Source organism: Artemia sp. Qi Xiang Cuo, chromosome 10 (genome assembly GCF_049724085.1).
Source record: "Artemia sp. Qi Xiang Cuo chromosome 10, ASM4972408v1, whole genome shotgun sequence".
Taxonomy (NCBI): Eukaryota; Metazoa; Arthropoda; class Branchiopoda; order Anostraca; family Artemiidae; genus Artemia; species Artemia sp. Qi Xiang Cuo.
The window spans coordinates 72,937,310-72,958,036 of NC_142803.1; the positions used below are offsets into that span (position 1 = coordinate 72,937,310).

Here is a 20,727-nt window from a genome sequence, read left to right on the forward strand (position 1 = left end):
TGCCACTAAAGCGTAGGCTACTACAATTAATTCTACTCCTACTACTACTATTACTGCTATTAAAACTAAGAATACAAAGGCAAAAAATTTGGGATGCATAGAAACTGTATGGAACTACCTCGAGACACACTATGCCCACACAGGTTTTTAAGTGGACTTAACAAAAATGCTTCAGGAACGGTTGATGGTATTAAGCTGAAACTTTGAGCGTGTCTTGAAGGGGATATTGAAGAAACCGAAGATGCTATGCCCATACTGCTGCTAGAACTGTTGCAACTGCGCAGGCAAAGGGTATTTAGATGAACAGTTAAGGACTATTTAGGCGGAACTAAATCAAAACAAACTATGATCATGTAGAGTTTCAAAAAGGTGATAAAGCAATATCTGAAGAAAAACATATATTATAAGTTAGACATTTAAGGGTAAGTTGTGGGGGATTTTCAAGTAGCCGGAAGGTACTCTGTGTATATTTTTGATACTACCACTGCGGTTACTATAACTAATGACGCTAAGGGTATTAAGGTGAAACTTTTATGGAACGTTTAAGGGGAGTTTCAATTAAACGAAAAAATTGTATGCATGCAGGTTTCCAAAAGGGCATATAAGCAACATCATAGGCAGCAATATCATAGGCCGTTCTATAATAGCTATAAATATCATTGAAACTTTTATTGTAGCTAATTCGATTCAAAATTAAAAGTTTTGGTGCCCTTTTTAAGACTAAAAATAGATTGGAGGACAAGCAGCCCTTTTCTCAAGCCCATTCATTTTCCAAACGCATCCAGTCAAAATTTTGAGACATCCATTTTATTCATCATAGTAGAACGGTCCAGCAACTATGTCTTTAGAGATAGTGGGCATGTCAACGCCCCACAGTTATGCAATGGGTCCATTATACTTTAAAACTAAATGTTGTCTTAGACTAAAACTAAAAGTATTGTGTTTATGGTTGCCAATAAGACACCTCACCAATATATCGAGAACGACCGGTGTATTAAATTTGAAACTTTTGGGGCTACTACTATTACTACTTCTGCTCTTACAATTTAAATAAATAAAAAGAGTAAAAGTGTATCAAAGTTATCAAAGAGCATGGGCAGAATCTCTCGGGAATGTTTTACTTTTCAGGTCAACTTTGGGAGTTATAAAATCAAAGTAAAAAATACTGTTGGTGTCAGGATAGAAACTATGGAAAAATTTTCTCCAACATTCAAATAGCAACCCAAACTATGGATTCTTATAGAAAAAACGAAAAGATAAAAACAAAGATTTCATGAAAAAGACTATGTCAATAAAAAAACGAACAAAAATTAATTTAAAATTTTTTTCCAAAAAACAAGTTTTTCAAACAAATGTAAAGAGCTCCATTAAGCCAAAAATGAGCATAAATAAAGTTATGGCAGAATAATAGTCTTCCAAGCGTAAAACTACCACAAATCACCATCAATAAATAATGTAAACTCAAAACTTACAGAAGTTACAATAATCTAGCCCAGTCATACTCAAAACGAGGAAGAATTAACATGAGTAGGGCTTATAACCACATGCCATCTTCAGACCAGAGTATAATACCAGTATTTTTTAATTTGATTTAATAAGTTGATCCTAAAGTTGACCTGCTCGTTTTGAGTTTGACCCTGCTATTTATTAAAATTTATGTTCGTTTGGAGTTTCATTTATTTATTAATAGTGATTTGTGGTAGTTTTATGCTTAGAAGGTTATTTGACTTCATTTCTGCTCATTTTTGGTTTAATGGTGCTTTCTACTTTTCTTCGAAAAACTTGTTTTGTTGAAGAAGTTTTTTAGATTAATATTTTAAAAAGATAGTTTTCCTTTTAGCTTAAGCTTAAGATATAATCTGATTGGCTTATAAAACACGTCATAGACGTAAATTATTGAAAATAAACGCAATTTTGTTCTCAGTACAATGGGAAAGTAATCTATGTTTGGAAAGTAATTGATGCTTGTGTCATATGCATCGCAATATGTTTTTTAATCCCTTTATTTTTTTTAGAAAATGGGGGAAGTCTACATTAGTGTTAATGCCCTTATTTGGTGTTCACTACACTGTTCTTCTGTGGATGTCTGGGGCAATAGGAACCAATGAAACAGTTGAAGTTGTTTGGCTTTTCTGTGATCAATTTTTTGCATCTTTCCAGGTTGGTACAAACCATTTTGTTGTTTCACTTCGTTTTTTACAACACAAAACTTTTTTTTAATTAGAGTGGAATTTTTTTTCTTTTAGAATTGTCTTTTGTTGCATTGAGAATTTGTCTACTTTGGCGTAAAAGGAAAAAGACAAATAGTAAAGGATACTGTCTTACCGAAATTTTTTTCCATGTATATATATATATATATATATATATATATATATATATATATATATATATATATATATATATATATATATATATATATATATATATATATATATATATATATATATATATATATATATATATATATATATATATATATATATATATATATATATATATATATATATATATATATATATATATATATATATATATATATATATATATATATATATATATATATATATATATATATATATATATATATGTGTATGTATGTATGTATGTATGTATGTATGTATGTATGTATGTATGTATGTATGTATGTATGTGTGTATATATATATGTATATATATATATATATATATATATATATATATATATATATATATATATATATATATATATATATATATATATATATATATATATATATATATATATATATATATATATATATATATATATATATACTACTAACTACTACTACTAACAACTCATCGCAGCACCAAGCCGCCTGAGGCCAACACAGCTACGCACGCTCTTCCTCCACCCCAATCTATTCAAAACCTCCCTTTTTACACCCGCCCACGAAGTTCCCATTTCCTTTAAATCTTTCTTTATAACGTCCTTCCACCCCAGACGGGGACGACCTGCTTTCCGTTTAGCCCTAGATGGTTGGCCGAAAAGAACAATTTTCGGCAATCTGTCATCCTGCATCCGCACAACATGCCCTAACCACCTCAACCTTTCTTTCATTATAGAACAAGAGAGCGGTATTGAACAACATTTTTCGTATAGCCTTTTGTTTGAAATACGGTCAGTCAGCCGGGTACCCAGAACAATCCTTAAGCAATTTCTCTGGAAAACATCTAGCAAATCTTCATCCGCTTTTCGGAGCGTCCATGCTTCAGAGCCATATTTGACCACTGTCATCACTGTAGCTTCTAAGATTCTAATCTTGGTTTGTAGACTTATCTTCCTATTCTTCCAGACTTTTTTTAACTGTGAAAAAACACCCTGAGCCTTGGCTATTCTATTTTTAACATCTTCACTGCTCCCACCATCTTTACTAATAATACTACCAAGGTAAGTGAAGCTGCCCACCTGATCAATCTTTTCATTACCCAACGTCACCTTTTCATCTTCACTTATTCCTAGCCTTAGTGACTTAGTCTTCCTAACATTAATTTTCAAACCAAGACTACCACTCTGAACTCGCAAAACCTCTAAAACTTCATTCATTTTGCTCACACTTTCATCTAGGATGGTTAAATCATCAGCATAATCCAAGTCCAGGAGACTTTTTCCTCCCCATTTGATTCCGTGGTCTCCCTTTGCCTTTCCTGTGCTCCTTAAAACAAAGTCCATCAAAATAATCGATATAAAGGTGTGTTGAACACAGCACTGCTTAACTCCTGATTTAATACAAAACCAGCTGCTAACCTCATTTCCTATCTTAACTGCAGCAGTGGTATTCTCGTACATAACACTAATCACTTTAATGTATTTGTCTGGTATACCATACAAGGATAAAACCTTTACTAATGCTCTTCTATCAACAGAATCGAATGCTTGCTCATAATCTACAATACTGAGGACCAAAGGTGTTTGAAAACTTAGGCACTTCACAATTATTAACCTAAGAGTGAAAATTTGGTCAACACATCCTCTACCTTTTCTAAAACCGCACTGCTCTTCTCTTAAAAATTTGTCTACGGCATCTCTCAGTCTAAAAAGTATCATATTACTAAGCAATTTGCTACCTACAGAGACAAGACTAATGCCTCGATAATTACCACACTCACTTTTATCACCTTTCTTATAAAGTGGCTTAATTAAGGTTTTCCTAAAATCGTTAGGTACTTCCCCTTTTTCGAAAATCATATTCATAATCTTCAATAACTTATTTCTAACCTCAGAGCCACCATATTTAAGAAACTCATTTACTACCCTATCAGCACCTGTAGCCTTATTATTCTTTAATCCTTTTAGTATTGTTGCTAATTCCTCCTCACAAAACAAATCTTCCTTCACATCCAAGGTATCACAAACTTTTTCATTTTCGTCTATATTTTTTCCTGCAACTCTATCTCGGTTAAGCAAATTCTCAAAATGTTCGGCCCATCTCACTTTAGCTTTTTCCTTATCGCTAATTGCCACCCCATTCCTATCTTTAACTGGGACAAGTCGGAATTGACTAGTACTTCTCAATTTGTTAACGTTCCAGCACAATATTTTACTATTATGCCGTCTAGCTGCATCTTCTGAATCCTCGGCAATTTTATCCATGGCCTCCACTTCACACCTCCTTAATTCATATTTCAATGCTTTCTCCACTTTCTTTACATTTCTTTTGTTTTCATGCGATCTATCACTCAGATAATTCTTGTACAAGTCCTTTCTCCTTTCTATTAAACATAAAGCTTTTTCAGTAATATTCTTAGCTGCAGTTCTGGCTTTCTTCCCTAATATACCTTCAGCAAGTTCACAAATTATTTTTCTAAAATGATTTCGATCATCTTCAATATTGTAAAATTTTAAACTCTCAAATTTAGTATTCAACTGTTCCTGGAAAGTTTCTGTCAAGTTCTTATCTTGGAGTCTTCCAACATCAAAACTTCCAGGGAGATAATTACCCTTCTGATATTTCAGCTTTAAATTAACCCCTGACACTACTAGATGGTGATCTTTACTCTTAACATCAATGACGGCATTTCTATATACCCTAGCGTCTTGCATTGGTCCTGCAGGTCTTCAGTTTACTATAACTTAATCAATAACATTTGCTGTCATACCATCATATAAATACAATATTAACTTATGAGCCATTTTATGACCAAAGACCGTATTGGTTATAACTAGATTGTTATACCTACAAAATTGCAAAAGTCTGTATCCATTACTGTTTTCTTTTCCTACACCAAATTTACCTAAGCTGGGTTACCATCTATCCTTATTTCTACCAGCCTGGGCGTTAAAATCTCCCAGTAATAACATCATATTTCTACCTGGGACCTTGTCTATTTGCTCCTGTAACTGTAAGTAAAATTCATCTGACTCACTAGTATCTCCATCAGTTTGTTCTACTGGGGCGTATATTACTATAACTAATACCCTGAACTTTTTAGTTATAAAATGAGCAATTAGTATTCTATTATTAATACCTTCCCAGCCTAAACAAGACTTAGCAGCCTCCGTATTCATCATGAGCCCTACTTCCTGTCTATTTATCCCATCCTTCCTGCTTGAGTAAACTAATTCTATATCACCTAATTTTATGCTTCCTAACTCTGGATGTGAGTTTCTGAAACTCCTAAAAAGTCCAGTTCGAATCGTCTGAATTAGTCAGTCAAAATGTAGATACGATATTCATTTTTTAATGTCGTAACATTCCAAGTTCCAATTTTCATGTTCTTTAAATCATTGAAATTTTTTTCGCCTCAGGAAAAGCAATGATCCCGGATACCAGTGCAGGACGGGGATCACTAATCTTCTCAAGTCTACACCGAAATGCTTAAGCCGGCTTAGAACCGGACAGCAAGAAGTCCTTGGGACCTCCATGAATGGAGGCTTTGTGCATTTCTGGGCCCATCTTGGTCACAACATGGTTTTCAGCACTTGGCGATGCTCTTCTATCAACAAGAGTCGAAATCCTGCACAGACAATCTCAAGCCTATTACCTCCGACTCATTATATATTCATGCCTACCAATATTATGCTACTACGGGGAGGCAACCCGCATTAGATAAATTAGCTAGGAAGAGGATATATATATATATATACACACACACACACACACACACACACACACACACACACACACACACACACACACATATATATATATATATATATATATATATATATATATATATATATATATATATATATATATATATATATATATATATATATATATATATATATATATATATATATATATATATATATATATATATATATATATATATATATATATATATATATATATATATATATATATATATATATATATATATATATATATATATATATATATATATATATATATATATATATATATATATATATATATATATATATATATATATATATATATATATATATATATATATATATATATATATAATATATATATATATATATATATATATATATATATATATATATATATATATATATTATATTATAAAATAAATATATATATAATATATATAAATATTTTTGCAATTACCAGCCACCAGGCCCCGGCAATTGTCAAGCGACAGGCTTCTATATATAGATTATCCTTGTCGCTTGTCTTCTAACCGGACACCTTTTTATCCTGAAGTCTTTTGAAAGATATTTGATTGTTAAAGCAAGTTCGATTTCTAACCACGATATTTAATAAGCTTCAAACTTTTGTTTTTTTTAAGGTTTTTGAATTGTTGTAATCCTTTGTCAAAATAGCGAATCATCATTTGTAATAATTGTAATTTTTTGATTTTTGGGCCTTCCTACTGACATTATGTAGCTGGTTACGTTCAAACCTGTTAGCTTAACATTTTACTTCTTTTAAACTAATAATAACTTAAGTTTGATTTTTGTTCCAGTTGTTTAAGAATGACTGTTTGATCACAAAGACTGTTTAATTAGAATAATAACCTCTTCTAAAAGTTAAAAAAGAAACTTTAGCGTAAGAGCGAGCTGTTGAGGAAAGGCAGCCCATCTCATATACTTAATATTTTCTGTTCCTGTTAAGTTTCAATGCTGCTTCTCACTTTCACTTGAAAAAACATTGGTTTTTATTTAATTACTGATCGTTTTTTTAAAAATGTACGGAAATCCAGATCCCCCTCCATGGAAGATTCCCTTCCCCCACGAGAAATTATCTCCATAGAAGGATTCTCCCACGTAACTTAAATTAGCGATAATTGCGGAACTAATTTTGTAAGGCATAGTAACAAAACAGCCAAAAAGGTCGAAACTATTCTTATGAAAATGAAAGTCACAAGTCGAGCAATTCTCAAATCACTGAAATGAATGAAAGAAAAGATCTTAAAGGTATACGTAATAATTTATGTTCGTTTTAAAGTTTAATGTTATTCCTTACTTTCAGGTGGTAAAAAAACTTGATTTTTTTGTTTAATAACAACCACAAGCCAAAGACATTCAATATCTTTGGTTTATCAAACAGTTCGTGGTAACGAACTGTAAGTAAGGAGCGACCCGGCTCAATGGTAACCGAAACTCTAAAAACAGTATTTTGATACCAATAGGTACATGAAAAGAATCGGATGTTAATGCTGATTTCAAAAATATAACTTTCATCAAATTTAGTCCTTCCCATAAAAAGTTAGGCGCCGGAGAAAATTTGACTGATTTTCGAAAAAAGGAACAAACACCCACTAAAAATAATACAACCTTAATAAAAGTCACACCACCAGAGTCAGCGTATTGGAAATCCCTTCTTTAGAGGTCTCAAACTCCTATCTGTAAAAATGTGTCATTTTGAATTTTTTGCCAGGAGACAGATCATGGAGGCGTGTTTATTTGTTTGTTTGTTTTTTTTTTCTTTTCCCCAGGGGTAATCGTATCGACCCAGTGGTCCTAGAATATCGTGGGAGGGCTCATTCGAACGGAAATGAAAAGTCCTAGTGCCCTTTTTAAGTGACCAAAAAAATGGAGGGCAACTAGGCCCCCTCCCACGCTCATTTTTTTCCCAAAGTCACCCAATCAAAATTTTGAGATAGCCATTTTTTTCAGCATGGTCGAAAATATTATAACTATGTCTTTTAGGATGACGTAATCCCTCGAAGCCCCCAGGGGGAGGGCTGAAAGTTATGAACTTTACCCAATGTTAACATGGTTATTGGGACCCGGCTCAATGGTAACCGAAACTCTAGAAAAAGGCATTTTGATACAAATAGATACATCAAAAGAATCGAATTTTAATGCTGATTTCAAATATATAAGTTTCATCTAGTATAGTCTTGCCCATCAAAAGTTAGGCACCTGAGAAAATTTGGCTGATTTTCGGAAAAAGGGGGAAAGACCCCCTTAAAGTTATAAAACTTTAATGAAAATCACACCACTAGATTCAGCGTATCAGAGAACCCTACTGTAGAGGTTTCAAGCTCCTATCTACAAAAATGTGGAGTTTTACATATTCTGCCAGAAGAAAGATCACGGGTGCGTGTTTATTTGTTTTTTTCCCATGGGTGATCGTATAGACCCAGTGGTCCTAGAATATCGTGGGAGGGATCATTGGAATGGAAATTAAAAGTTCTAGTGCCCTTTTTAAGTGACCGAAAAAATGGAGGGCAACTAGGCCCCCTCCCACGCTCATTTTTTCCCAAAGTCACCTGATAAAAATTTTGAGATAGCCATTTTGTTCAGCATGTTCGAAAATAGTATAAGTATGTCTGTTAGGATGACTTAATCCCCCAAAGTTCCCGGGAGGAGGGCTGAAAGTTATGAACTTTACCCAATGTTAAAATATAGTATTGGTTATTGGGAAGTATACAGTAAAGACATTTTCAGGGGAGATTTTTCCTGGTAGTGGGGGGGGGGGTCAGGGGTTATGTGGGAGGATCTTTCCATGAAGGAAGTTTTCATTGGGGAAGGGACATTGTTATGAAGGGGACGCCGGACATCCCAGCATTATTTAAAAAAAGATCAGAAATTAAATATAAAAAAACAAGTTTTTCAACTGCAACAGCAGCAACATCAAAACTTTAAACGAACAGAAAATATTACATATATGATTGGGTTCATCCCCTAGGCAATACCTCACTCTTTAAGCCAGAGATTTTTTAGTACTTTCACAAGAGCTATTTATTCTAATTACCGGCTTTTGTGATTAAGTGGTCAGTTTTAAAGAATTGGAACAAAATTCGAACTTTCGCTTAAAGAGCAAGGTATTTACTAGGGGGCGAACCCCCTAATATACGTATTAAAAATATTTGAATATAGAAGTTCGTTCCGTAAATTAATTCGTAAGTTACGTATATTTATTACTAATAAAAACGTTCGTAAATAAAATGAAACAAGTTTTGAGAAAGCCATTTAACCAAATAAAAGTAAATTAATAGGAAAATTTTGCTTTAATTATTAATGTACTGTGAGCTAAGATCAAAACCTGCATTTATTCAAAAACGTTCAAAAATTAAATTAAAAAAACAAGTTTTTTTAACTGAAAGTAAGGAGCGACATTAAAACTTAAAACGAACAGAAATTATTCCATATATGAAAAGGCTTTCCCTCCTCAACGCCTCGCTCTTTACGCTAAAGTTTGACTTTCTCTCAACTCTTATTTTTCTTAAACAATAAAAAACTTTAGCGTAAAGAGCAAGGCGTTGAGGAGGGGATAGTCTCTTTCATATACGGAATAATTTCTTTTTGTTTTAAGATTTAACTTTACTCATCACTTTCAGTTAAAAAAACTTGTTTTTTTATTTAATCAAACAGTTCGTGTTAACGAACTGTAAGTAAGGAGCTACCCGTCGCAATGGTAACCGAAACTCTAGAAAACGGGTTTTTTATACCAATAGATATATAAAAATAATCAGATTTAAATGCTGATTTCAAATATATAACTTTCATCAAGTTTAGTGCTACCCATCAAAAGTTAAGCGCCTGAGAAAATTTGGCTGATTTTCAAAAAAAGGGGGTAAAGACCCCTAAAGGTTATAGAACCTTAATGAAAATCACACTATCATATTCAGCGTATTAGAGAACCCTACTGTAGAGGTTTCAAGCACCTATCTACAAAAATGTGGAACTTTGCATTTTTTGCCAGAAGAAAGATCACGGATGCGTGTTTATTTTATTTTTTTTTTTTTTCAGGGATGATCGCATCGACCCAGGGGTCCTAGAATATCGTGGGAGGGCTCATTGGGACGGAAATTAAAATTTATATTGCCTCTTTTGAGTGACCAAAAAATGAAGGGCAACTAGGCCACCTCCCACGCTCATTTTTTCCAAAAGTCGCCCGATAAAATTTTGCGATAGCCATTTTGTTCAGCATGGTCGAAAATATGAAAAATATGTCTTTTAGGATGACTTAATCCCCCGAAGTTCCCAGGAGGTGGGCTAAATGTTTTGAAATTTACCAATTTTTAAAATCGTATAGGGTTTTTGTGTACTTATACAGAATTTTTATGTTGGTTTTTTTTTCTGGTTGGGGGAGGGCGGGGTGGGTGAGGGGTGAAGTTGGAGTATCTGTGCATGAAGGACGTTTTCCTGGGGGAAGGGACATTGCCATGAAGGGGGCGCCGGAGTTGCCAGCATTATTTATTGGTTATTGGGAAGTATACAACCATTTTCAGGAAGGATTTTTTCTGGAGGGGGGGGGCTAAAGGAGGGGGTTACTCTGGAGAATATTTCCGTGGAATATGTTTCTTTGGGGCAAGGGACATTTCTACGAAGGGCGCGCCGGATTTCCAAGCATTATTTAAAAAACGATCAGAAATTAAATAAAAAAAACAAGTTTTTTCAACTGAAATGTAAGAAGGAATATTAGAACTTAAAACGAACAGAAATTATAACGTATGTGAGGGGGTTCTCCCCCGAGTCAATACTTCGCTATTTACGCTACATTTTTTTTTTAGTGCTTTCAAAAGAGCTATCTATTCTAATTAAACGGCCTTTGTGATTCAGGGGTTTGTGAATCATTTTTTTTTTACTTTTAACGTAAAGAGCGTGGTATTGACTAAGGGGAGAACCCCTTCATATACGTAATAACATATACGTAATAAAAAAAAAAGTAAAAAAAACAAGCGATACGGCTCAATAGTAATCGAAACTTTTAAAAACGGAATTTTGATGTCAATAAATGTATCAAAAGAATGTGTTTATAATGCTGATCCTAAATATATAAATTTTATTAAGTTTAGTATTACTCATCAAAGGCTACGAGCCTTAGAAAATTTACTCTATTTTTTAAAGAGGGGCGAAACATCCCCTACAAGTGAAAGAATTTTAATGAAAATCACACCGTCAGATTCAGCGTATCAGAAAACCCTATTACACAGGTTTCAAGCTCATATCTGCAAAAATCTGCAACTTTGTATTTTTTGCCAGAAGAAAAATACAGGAATATAGAAGTTAGTTACGTAAGTTGATTTGTAAAGAGATCCATTTAGCAAAAGAAGAGTAAAATTTTTATGCAAATAAAAGCTGCATTAACTAAAAAACGATCAGAAATTATATAAAAAAAACTAAAGTTTTTTAAACTGAAAGTAAGGAGCGACATTAAAACTTAAATCGAACAGAAAGTAGTCCGTAGTTATCAGAGGATGTCTGCTCCGCATTGCCTCTCTCTGTACGCTTCAGTTTGACTCGGAGTAACAGATGTGTTTTTTAAAAAAGTAAAAAACTTTAGAGTAAAGAGCGAGGCGTTGAGGATGGGCCAATTCCGTTCATATGCGGAACAATTTCTGGTCGTTTTAAGTTTTACTGTCGCTCCTTACTTTCAGTTTAAAAAACTTGTTTTTTTTATTTAATTATCACATAAAAATCATAGTCATGAAGCTGCTTCAGGTAAAATTAAATGCTAAGAAAAGGCCGGAAAATAACACAAACAAATTATTATTTATATCGGTCATTAATTGAAAAATGTGATTTTCAATGAGGTATAGACAAGGGGGCAAACTTCCTCATATAGGTAATATGAGGCGATTCGCCCCCTCTTCAATACTTCACTCTTTACGCTAAAGTTCAGATTTTGTTTTAATTCTTTAAGAATGACACCTGAATCACAAAGGCCGTTAAATTAGAATAAATAGCTCTTTTTGAAGTACTCAAGAAAACTTTAGAGTAAAGAGCGAGCTATTGAGGAGGGGACAAACACCTCATATACGTAATAATTTCTGTTCGCTTTAAGTTGTAATGTTGCTCCTTACTTTTATTTGAAAAATGTTGTTTTTTATTGAATTTCTGATTGTTTTTTAAATAATGATGGAACTCCAGCGCCCCTCCACGGAAATTTTCTTCCCCCATGAAAAATTCTTCCATTGAAATATACTCCCACGTAACCAAACTCGCCGACCCCCCCCCCCACCACCAGAAAAAATCCTCCCTGAAAACGTCTGTATGCTTACCAAAACTATATAATGTATATGATATACTATACTATATAATATAGATATTGGGCAAAGTTCATAACTTGAAGCCCTTCCCCTGGGAACTGTGGGGAATTAAGTCGTCCTCATAGACATAGTTATTACTTTGAACTTTGACTTTATTCAATATAAACACACAAATAAAACACAACTCCAGGGACTGATCAATGATCCCTGGGCCTTAGTGTAATCCCTGGAGAAGTCGAATATTCATACAAATACTATCACTAATTATTGAAAAACAACAAATTGACAAACAAACAAACTTTGAAAAAAAAGAAGAAAAGAAAAGACTGATCAATGATCTCTAGGGCCTAAGTGTAATCCCTGGACAACTCGAATATTCAAAAAAATACTATCACTAATTATTGACAAGAAAAAAATTGACAAACAAACAAACTTTGAAAAAAAAAGAAAAAAAAGAAGAAAAAAAAGACTGATCAATGATCTCTAGGGCCTAAGTGTAATCCCTGGAGAAGTCGAATATTCATACAAATACTATCACTAATTATTGAAAAACAACAAATTGACAAACAAACAAACTTTTAAAAAAAAGAAAAAAAAGAAGAAAAAAAAGACTGATCAATGATCTCTAGGGTCTAAGTTTAATCCCTGGAGAACTCTAATATTCATACAAATACTATCACTAATTATTTACAAACAACAAATTGACAAACAAACAAACTTTGAAAAAAAAAGAAAAAAAGGAAGAAAAAAAAGACTGATCAATGATCTATAGAGCCTAAATGTAATCCATAGACAAGTAGAATATTCATAAAAATACTAACACTAATTATTGACAAACAACAAATTGACAAACAAACAAAATTTGAAAAAAAAAGAAAAAAAAAAGATTGATCAATGATCTCTAGGGCATAAGTGTAATCCCTGGACAAGTCGAATATTCATACAAATACTATCACTAATTATTGACAAGCAACGAATTGAAAAACAAACAAACTTTGAAAAAAAAGAAAAAAAAGAAGAAAAAAAAGACTGATCAATGATCTCTAGGGCCTAAGTGTAATCCCTGGAGAACTCGAATATTCATACAAATACTATCACTAATTATTGACAAGCAACGAATTGACAAACAAACAAACTTCGAAAAAAAAGAAAAAAAAGACTGATCAATGAACTCTAAGGTCTAATTGTAATTCCTAGAGAAATCTAATATTCATAAAAATAATATTAATAATTATTGAAAAACAAAGAATATAAAAACAAACAAACTTTGAAAAAAAAAAGAAAAAAAAGAAGAAAAAAAAGACTGATCAATGATCTCTAGGGCCTGGAGAACTCGAATATTCATAAAAATACTATCACCAATTATTGACAAGCAACAAATTGACAAACAAACAAACTTTGAAAAAAAAAAGGCGCTGTACAATACATGAAAAAGAGAGAATCCTCCTAAAAACTATTTATTTGTACTAGTAGAAAGAAGATGTTTCTTATAATTATATTTAAATGATGGAACTGAAACAGAATATTTTATTTCCAGCGGAATACTGTTCCATAATTTCACTCAAACGTATTTGATAGAACAAGCTGCTCTTTGCGTGTGACAAATATCTGAGATAAAAGAATAATGTGTAGATGATGACGTTGGATATGCATGATAATATGATAATAAATGACAAAGAACAAGTTGTGTTAGTCCTGGGGGTGCTAGATTATTCAAGTATTTTTACATGAAAACAGTAGTTTGGAGCTGACAAATTTGTCTCATTAGATGTCTTAACTATGCTGAACAGAATTGCTATCTAAAAATTTTGATATGGTGACTTTTGGAAAAAATGAGCACGGGAAGGGGCGTAGTTGCCCTCCAATTTTTTGGTTACTTAAAAAGGGCACTAGAACTTTTAATTTCCGTTCTATTGAGGTCCCTCATGAAAATCTAGGACCATTGGGTCGATACGATGACCCCTGGGAAAAAAGAAACAAATAAACACGCATACGTAACCTTTCACTAGCAAAAAATACAAAATTCCAATTTGTGCAGGAGCTCGTAACCCATACAGCAGGGTTCTCTGATACGCTTAATCTGATGGTGTGATTTTCATTAGGATTATATGACTTTTAGGGGGTGTTCCCTTTTTTTCGAAAATAAGGCAAATTTTCTCAGGCTCGTAACTTTTGATAGGTTGAACTAAACTTGATGAAACTTATATATCTAAAATTAGCACAAAAGGTGTATTCTTTTGATATATCTATTTGTATCAAAAATCCGTTTTTAGAGTTTCGGTTACTATTGAGTCGGGTCGCTCCTTACTTACAGTTCGTTACCACGAATTGTTTGATAAAATGTCAAACACGAGGAAAGATTGCGCTCTATTATCGTAATTAACACTCCAGACTTGATTGACGCCAAAGTGAACAAAGAATTGATAGGTCAAACTTTTTTTTTTGGTATATTTTTATTTTTGGGCATTGCATTGTTCATAGATATTCCACAGGTGTCACTACATAGGGGTATGCGCCCATAGGGGGGGCAGGGGGGCTCCCGCCCCCCCTGGCTGAATGATGCTGCCTTATTTTTATATTTTTGTTCTGAGATTTATATTATATAGCATTAAAAGTGCCAATTAGACGAGGTTTGCCCCCCCCCCTGGAATTCAGCTTATGGGCGCCCATGGCATGCCTTATGGTTTTATGTCATGGCGCGCTCATTTTCCCTGGGTAATGAAATTAAAGTGCCGAAACCGATACAGACAATGAGTTTTCATCTGAGGAGCCCTGATATGTGGTGATTGCTTGGGGAATATTAAAATGTTGTAGATTTAAGGTGCTATGGCTTGGTTTTGGGACAATGTCTTATACTTATTAGTGCTGATTTTGCTCTATTTTGGACTTGATTTTCGGATTATCAGGTTGGATATACTTTTTTGTCCTGGGTGATTGGATGGATGAGTAAGGTCTAGACCTTGTTCAAGTGCTCACTTATCTTAGTTACTAAATTAGGAAGGCAGTTTTTTTTTACCAACTAATTACCTGTAATACAGTACATTACTTACTCGTTAATAGTGACCAATCAATCAACCCAATGGATTGTTGAATAATGAGTCAGTTGAAAAATTGCTTTCCTTGTTGACGAAAAATCCAGCTGTCCAGTAGACGGCATACAGTGCAAAATTGAAAGAACTCGTTTATATCTGCGTATCCAGCAATTTTCCAAGTTGCACTAACCTTCCAATACAGGCTACTACGACAGTTGATCTGTTTTCTTTCAAGTTCTGACTTGAAATTGGTAATTACCTCTGACGTGAAAATTGGCTATGACTGATCTGAATTTTCAGAACCCATTGGTGGTATTATAAGTGTCAAGGTCTGATAGCTTCGTCCTGCAGAAAAGGTGACAAATATGCGCGTTGGACTGGGACACACAGTAGCAATAGACAGAATCTATGCAAAGCTCCGGTAAAATGTGCTAACTGTGGAAGCACAGAAAATGCTGTCTTTAGAGTGTTAGGTCCAAAAATTATCGGCTTTGCAAAGAACTGACGCTGAGTCAAATTTCCATGATAACTTAAATCGGACTGTTCAAGTATTAGTGATGTATTTTCTTTCTATTCTTACCATTCTTCTCTATCTGGTATAGTATTGGCATTTGATGCTTTCCTGGGTGGGCTGCCCCCTGTGCACGTCTCCTCAATTCCACCAGCACCTTTCAGGGTGAAAGGTGTTCCACATCAGTGTTCAGCCGCCTGGCTGTTGTTCAGTGATGCTAAGAAGTCAAGAAATTAAAACAGCCATCTGCCTTTTGTCACTATGGTTAGAAAGGGTTCTTTAAGCCTCTGACGGCAAAATCCTTTAAATCAACCGCACAGCCATATTCATCTGAATCCAACTGTGTTCAACTGCATGATGTCACTTTTGTCTCCATATTTACATTGCAAACACAACTGGCTGATATGACAATTTAGACCCGTTGGCTGGGCTCCTTCTCTATCTCATCATACAAAGTCATTCCTCTTTAAGTTTTGTTAAATTGACGGTAAGAAGTAAATTATTATTATTATCGCTGGCACAAATAGTTCTTTCCTATCTTACCCTCCCTAAAAGTGCACCTTGGCCCCCTCCAATATTTTGTGACTGTCATGGGAATTTCTTCCCACGAATTAAATAAACAAAAACAGGTGTTATATTTATTGCTTTAATTTTCAGGGATTTTTTGTAGCAGTACTATATTGTCTAGTCAACGGTGAAGTTCGTGCAGAGCTGAAAAGAAGATGGAAAACATTTAAGGAGCGCTTTTCGATTAACAGGCAGAGGCAAGACTCGAAAACCTTTTGGTCAAGGTTTACTATCAGTACAAGGTAGGTACCTTTTTTTTCTTTTTTCCTTTTTTTTGCAAAGGTGTCAATCCAAAATTAAATGTTCTCAATGTCTGGTATTCCGTTCTAATCATTATCTTTTAAGAAAATGCATAGTGACACAGTAATGTAAGGAAGCCTGGATTTTCGGTATTTTGATGCTTCCGATGCAGAGTTTCGTGGTTTCAGCCACTTCCCTTGTTGTTCAAGCCATGGGACTGTTTGTTTTTTGTTTATGGTTTCGAACCAAGGCAGTTCCAAAGGTGTACTTTGTGTTTGATCTGGCAACATTTTTGCGGATTTCGGGTTAATTTTGTTTTATTATTATAGAACATGCTCGTCTTTTACTTGGTTACGTATGCCTCTGCAAACATAATTTAAGAAACACATAAAGAGGGATGGTACAAGATACAAAATATTGTACTAAAGTTCCAATTTTGGCTGTATACCAATCCAGTCAACTGATTTTAATAAAACTTTAATTAAAAATAAAGATGTAATTTAGCATTACGAAGATACAAATAAAAGAGACAATATAATAAGAAAGTCTATGTTTTGGATATGTCAATTTAGCCAATTGATTTTAATAAACCATTCATAAGAAACGATTACCGCTTAGGGAAAACCTAGCAAAGAACGAAGCGGAGGTAAACTTGAAAGTCACTTTTTCGAAAAAATTCTAATTTGTCAGGAAGAATCGCCATTTGAAGCTGATTGAAAAGGGTTAGTATTATTTCAATTAATCTTAATGGTAAAAGTTTATTGTGAAAACAAATTTGTGAGAATTCAGAAAAATAGCCAGAAATCCCACAAAACTGGCGTTGGATCGAAATGAAAAGCACACATTAGAATCACTATAACCGAATATTCAATAACTGAAAGATAATCAAACAGTTCATGGTAACAAACTGTAAGTAAGAGACGAACCGATTGAAAAGTAACCAAAACTCTAAAAAATTGAATTTTGATGCCAATAGGTGCATTAAAAGAATGTAATTTTTACGCTGATTTTAAATAATATAGTTACATCAAGTTTAGTCTTACCCTCCAAAGGTTACAAGCCTGAGAAAATTTGCATTATTTTCGAAAAAACGGAAAACAACCCCTAAAAGTAATAGAATCTTAATGAAAATCATACTAACAGATTCAGCTTATCAGAAAACCTTACTGTACGAGTTTCAGGCTCTTTATCTGTGAAAATGTGGAACTTGGTATTTTTTGCCAGAAGACAGATCACGGATGCGTGTTTATTTGTGTTTGTTTGTTATTTTTTTTTTCAGTTATAGCTTAAGAGCGAGACAATATGACAACAATGTATGGCAATATTGTATTACAATATGGCATGGTTAGTATTATTTCAATTAGTCTTAATGGTAAAAGTTTATTTGGAAAACGGATTTGTGGGAATTCAGAAAAATAGCCAGAAACCTATCAAAAGTGGTGTTGGATCGGAACGAAAAGCACACATTAAAATCACTATAACCGAATATACGATAAAACAGGGGCGGATCCAGGATTTTTTCCTGGAGAAGAAGTGCAAGGAGACTCAATGGGTTAAGTCCTTATTGGGTTTTGTGCCAATCTTTTGATACACTTAAAATATTCAAAGCACTTATTTTCTGTCCTCTTAGAATTGTATTCTAATTCTATTAGAATACAATTCTAATAGAATTACTCTTAGAATTCTTATTAGAACTCTCTTAGAATTCTATTTTCTGTCCTCTTTGAAACGTCAGAGAAACTAGAAATCTTTTTGATATTCCTGTCTAGCATTTTATTCACAGTTTAATCTTCGCTTAATCTTACATCGTTTCAGGATCTAAAGATTTGATTGCTCGATAGTCCAGGGCTGATCCAGTTGGTGTTTCAGGGGCACCCCTCCTTCCCGAAAATCAAAGGTTACTGTTGTTAGAATGGCAGAGGGGCATAAAATATAAATGGGGATTCCAAGTTTCGCTTGTGACCCTCTCCAAACATTCATTCTGTATCCACCCCTATCGATGACTCATTTGTATTACTAAACACATAGCCCCCTACAGTAAACCCCATGTCGATGATTCAGAACTAAACTCATATAAATTTGATTGGCCTAACCGACTTTTTTTTAGCGCCCAACCGACCAAACTAAGGGCCCCCACCGGTCCTTGGCTTTTCTTACACATCTATATATTGAAATTTTTAACTTTGCCTTTGACTCTATTAGTAAACACATCTCGGAAGCTTTTGTTCTTTGACAATTTTTAAGTGTATATCTATTGTTTTACTAATTATCATTTAATTATGTTATCTACTGATTATGAATATAATCAGTATAATTAATTATATATAATTAATTATAACCTACTGATTAATTTCTATAATTTGTTAAAATATTTCGACGTCATTGTGGGTTGAGGTGTCCTGAGACTTAAGTAAATTTAAAATTTTCTTCCATTTGCCCCCCCCCCCCCCTCACTCTTCCCATTCTGGTTCAAAGAAAATTTAAATTGCGTCACTGGTTTTTACTAGTGCAAGAATGTTACTATTGTACTTAACCAAACGTTTTACATCGTCAGAACTACAACTGGTAGAAACTCAATGCAGTCAGTGAACACGATGACGCTTGTTGACAGGAAAGATAGCTCCCTAAGTCCCTCACCATATCTAAGCCGACAAACAGGCTCCACGATGGCCCCACCCACTTTGCCTCTCACTGAAGAATCAACGTGCAATAGCAGCAGTGGAGATGAGGAGAAGGTATATTATACCTATTTTTAGTTTTATTAGTATATTATTATTTATGTTACACTTCGTAATTTCTTCTTAAATTCTTACTAGAGTCGTCTTATGGTGGCTGGTAAAAGTAAATATGAAGGGGATTTTCTTCAAGCGATTTAATTCTGATTAATGCCAATTCTGCTGAATGGTTTAGTATAGCATATATTAAATACGTAACCTAACCCAGGTACCTTCCCCCCTAAACTCCAAAAAGCAATCGTTTTAAATATTGTAACTCATTGAGAAACCACTGCTTTGAAATCATTTATGTATAGCAGTCTCTTGAAAAACAGCCCGTTTGACGGGTTTCGTGACTGGTTTCCTTGATACAGTATATAGCGGTGGGCCCGTATAATAAACCAGTACCGAATTATTGTATTGAATACCCTGGGGCATCGTCACTCGGTTGATAGCATCCTGTCTCTGGAAGGGATCAGAGAATTGGCCAATATTGTTGAATGAGACCTCTCAATATTGAGAGAGGTCTCATTCAACCGAAAATTAAAAGTTCTAGTGCCCTTCTTAAGTGGCTAAAAAGATTGGAGGATAAAACCCCTCCACCTAAAAAATCAATTCTTTCATAATAGCCAGATCGAAGTACAAAATGAGGAGTATTTGTACATTATTCACGCTTTTGGATTATCTCTAATTAATTTGTTCTACGTTATTTCATACAGTTTTCCCGTTAAAAAGAAAGAGATCCTAGGTTCTAATAAAATGCGTATATACGAAAAACTACTTATTTCAGAGCTTCTCGTGATTGAATCTAATTCATTAAAATTCAACTGCCCTTGAAATCGTTAGAATTTGGCTGTCTGCGTTGTTTTTATGTCTCAATCTAAACTTAATCTTTATCCCTCTTCTTTTTCCATTGAGAAAGAAAGAGCACGTCAAGGACGCAGATCAAGGGCTCTGTTTTTGGATGGAATTATTTCATGGGGAGAGGGGGCTAACTCTGGGAAACTATTTTAACCAAAGATCCTCTGTGATGCAGCACTTTTTAAAAGAACTTTGAACTCTATTTCTGTGGATGATTCTCCTTTCCATTTTTTTCGCTGAAGTTTGTTGAATGTTATTTTGTATAGTCTTCGTAAGTCGTTTTTCTGTTGTTTTCTTTATTTCATTATAGTTTGTACACCACTGAGTCACTTTTCACTTTTTGGGTTGATTTAGTGTCTCTTTAGTGTCTCTTTAAAGTTGATTTAGAATTTTAGTGTCTCTTTAGGGTA

General features: G+C 33.8%; 1 protein-coding gene across 1 annotated transcript in view; it reads left to right on the forward strand.

The window, feature by feature from the left end:
- The window catches only part of LOC148948142 (secretin receptor-like), a 374,147-nt gene extending 354,649 nt beyond the window's left edge, over nt 1-19,498 (forward strand). The window contains exons 11-13 of the mRNA XM_089096116.1: nt 2,016-2,160; nt 16,593-16,744; nt 19,297-19,498. Coding sequence (XP_088952242.1) covers nt 2,016-2,160; nt 16,593-16,744; nt 19,297-19,498 — 499 coding nt within the window. The remainder of the gene's footprint in view (nt 1-2,015; nt 2,161-16,592; nt 16,745-19,296) is intronic.
- Nucleotides 19,499-20,727: the final 1,229 nt, after the last annotated feature.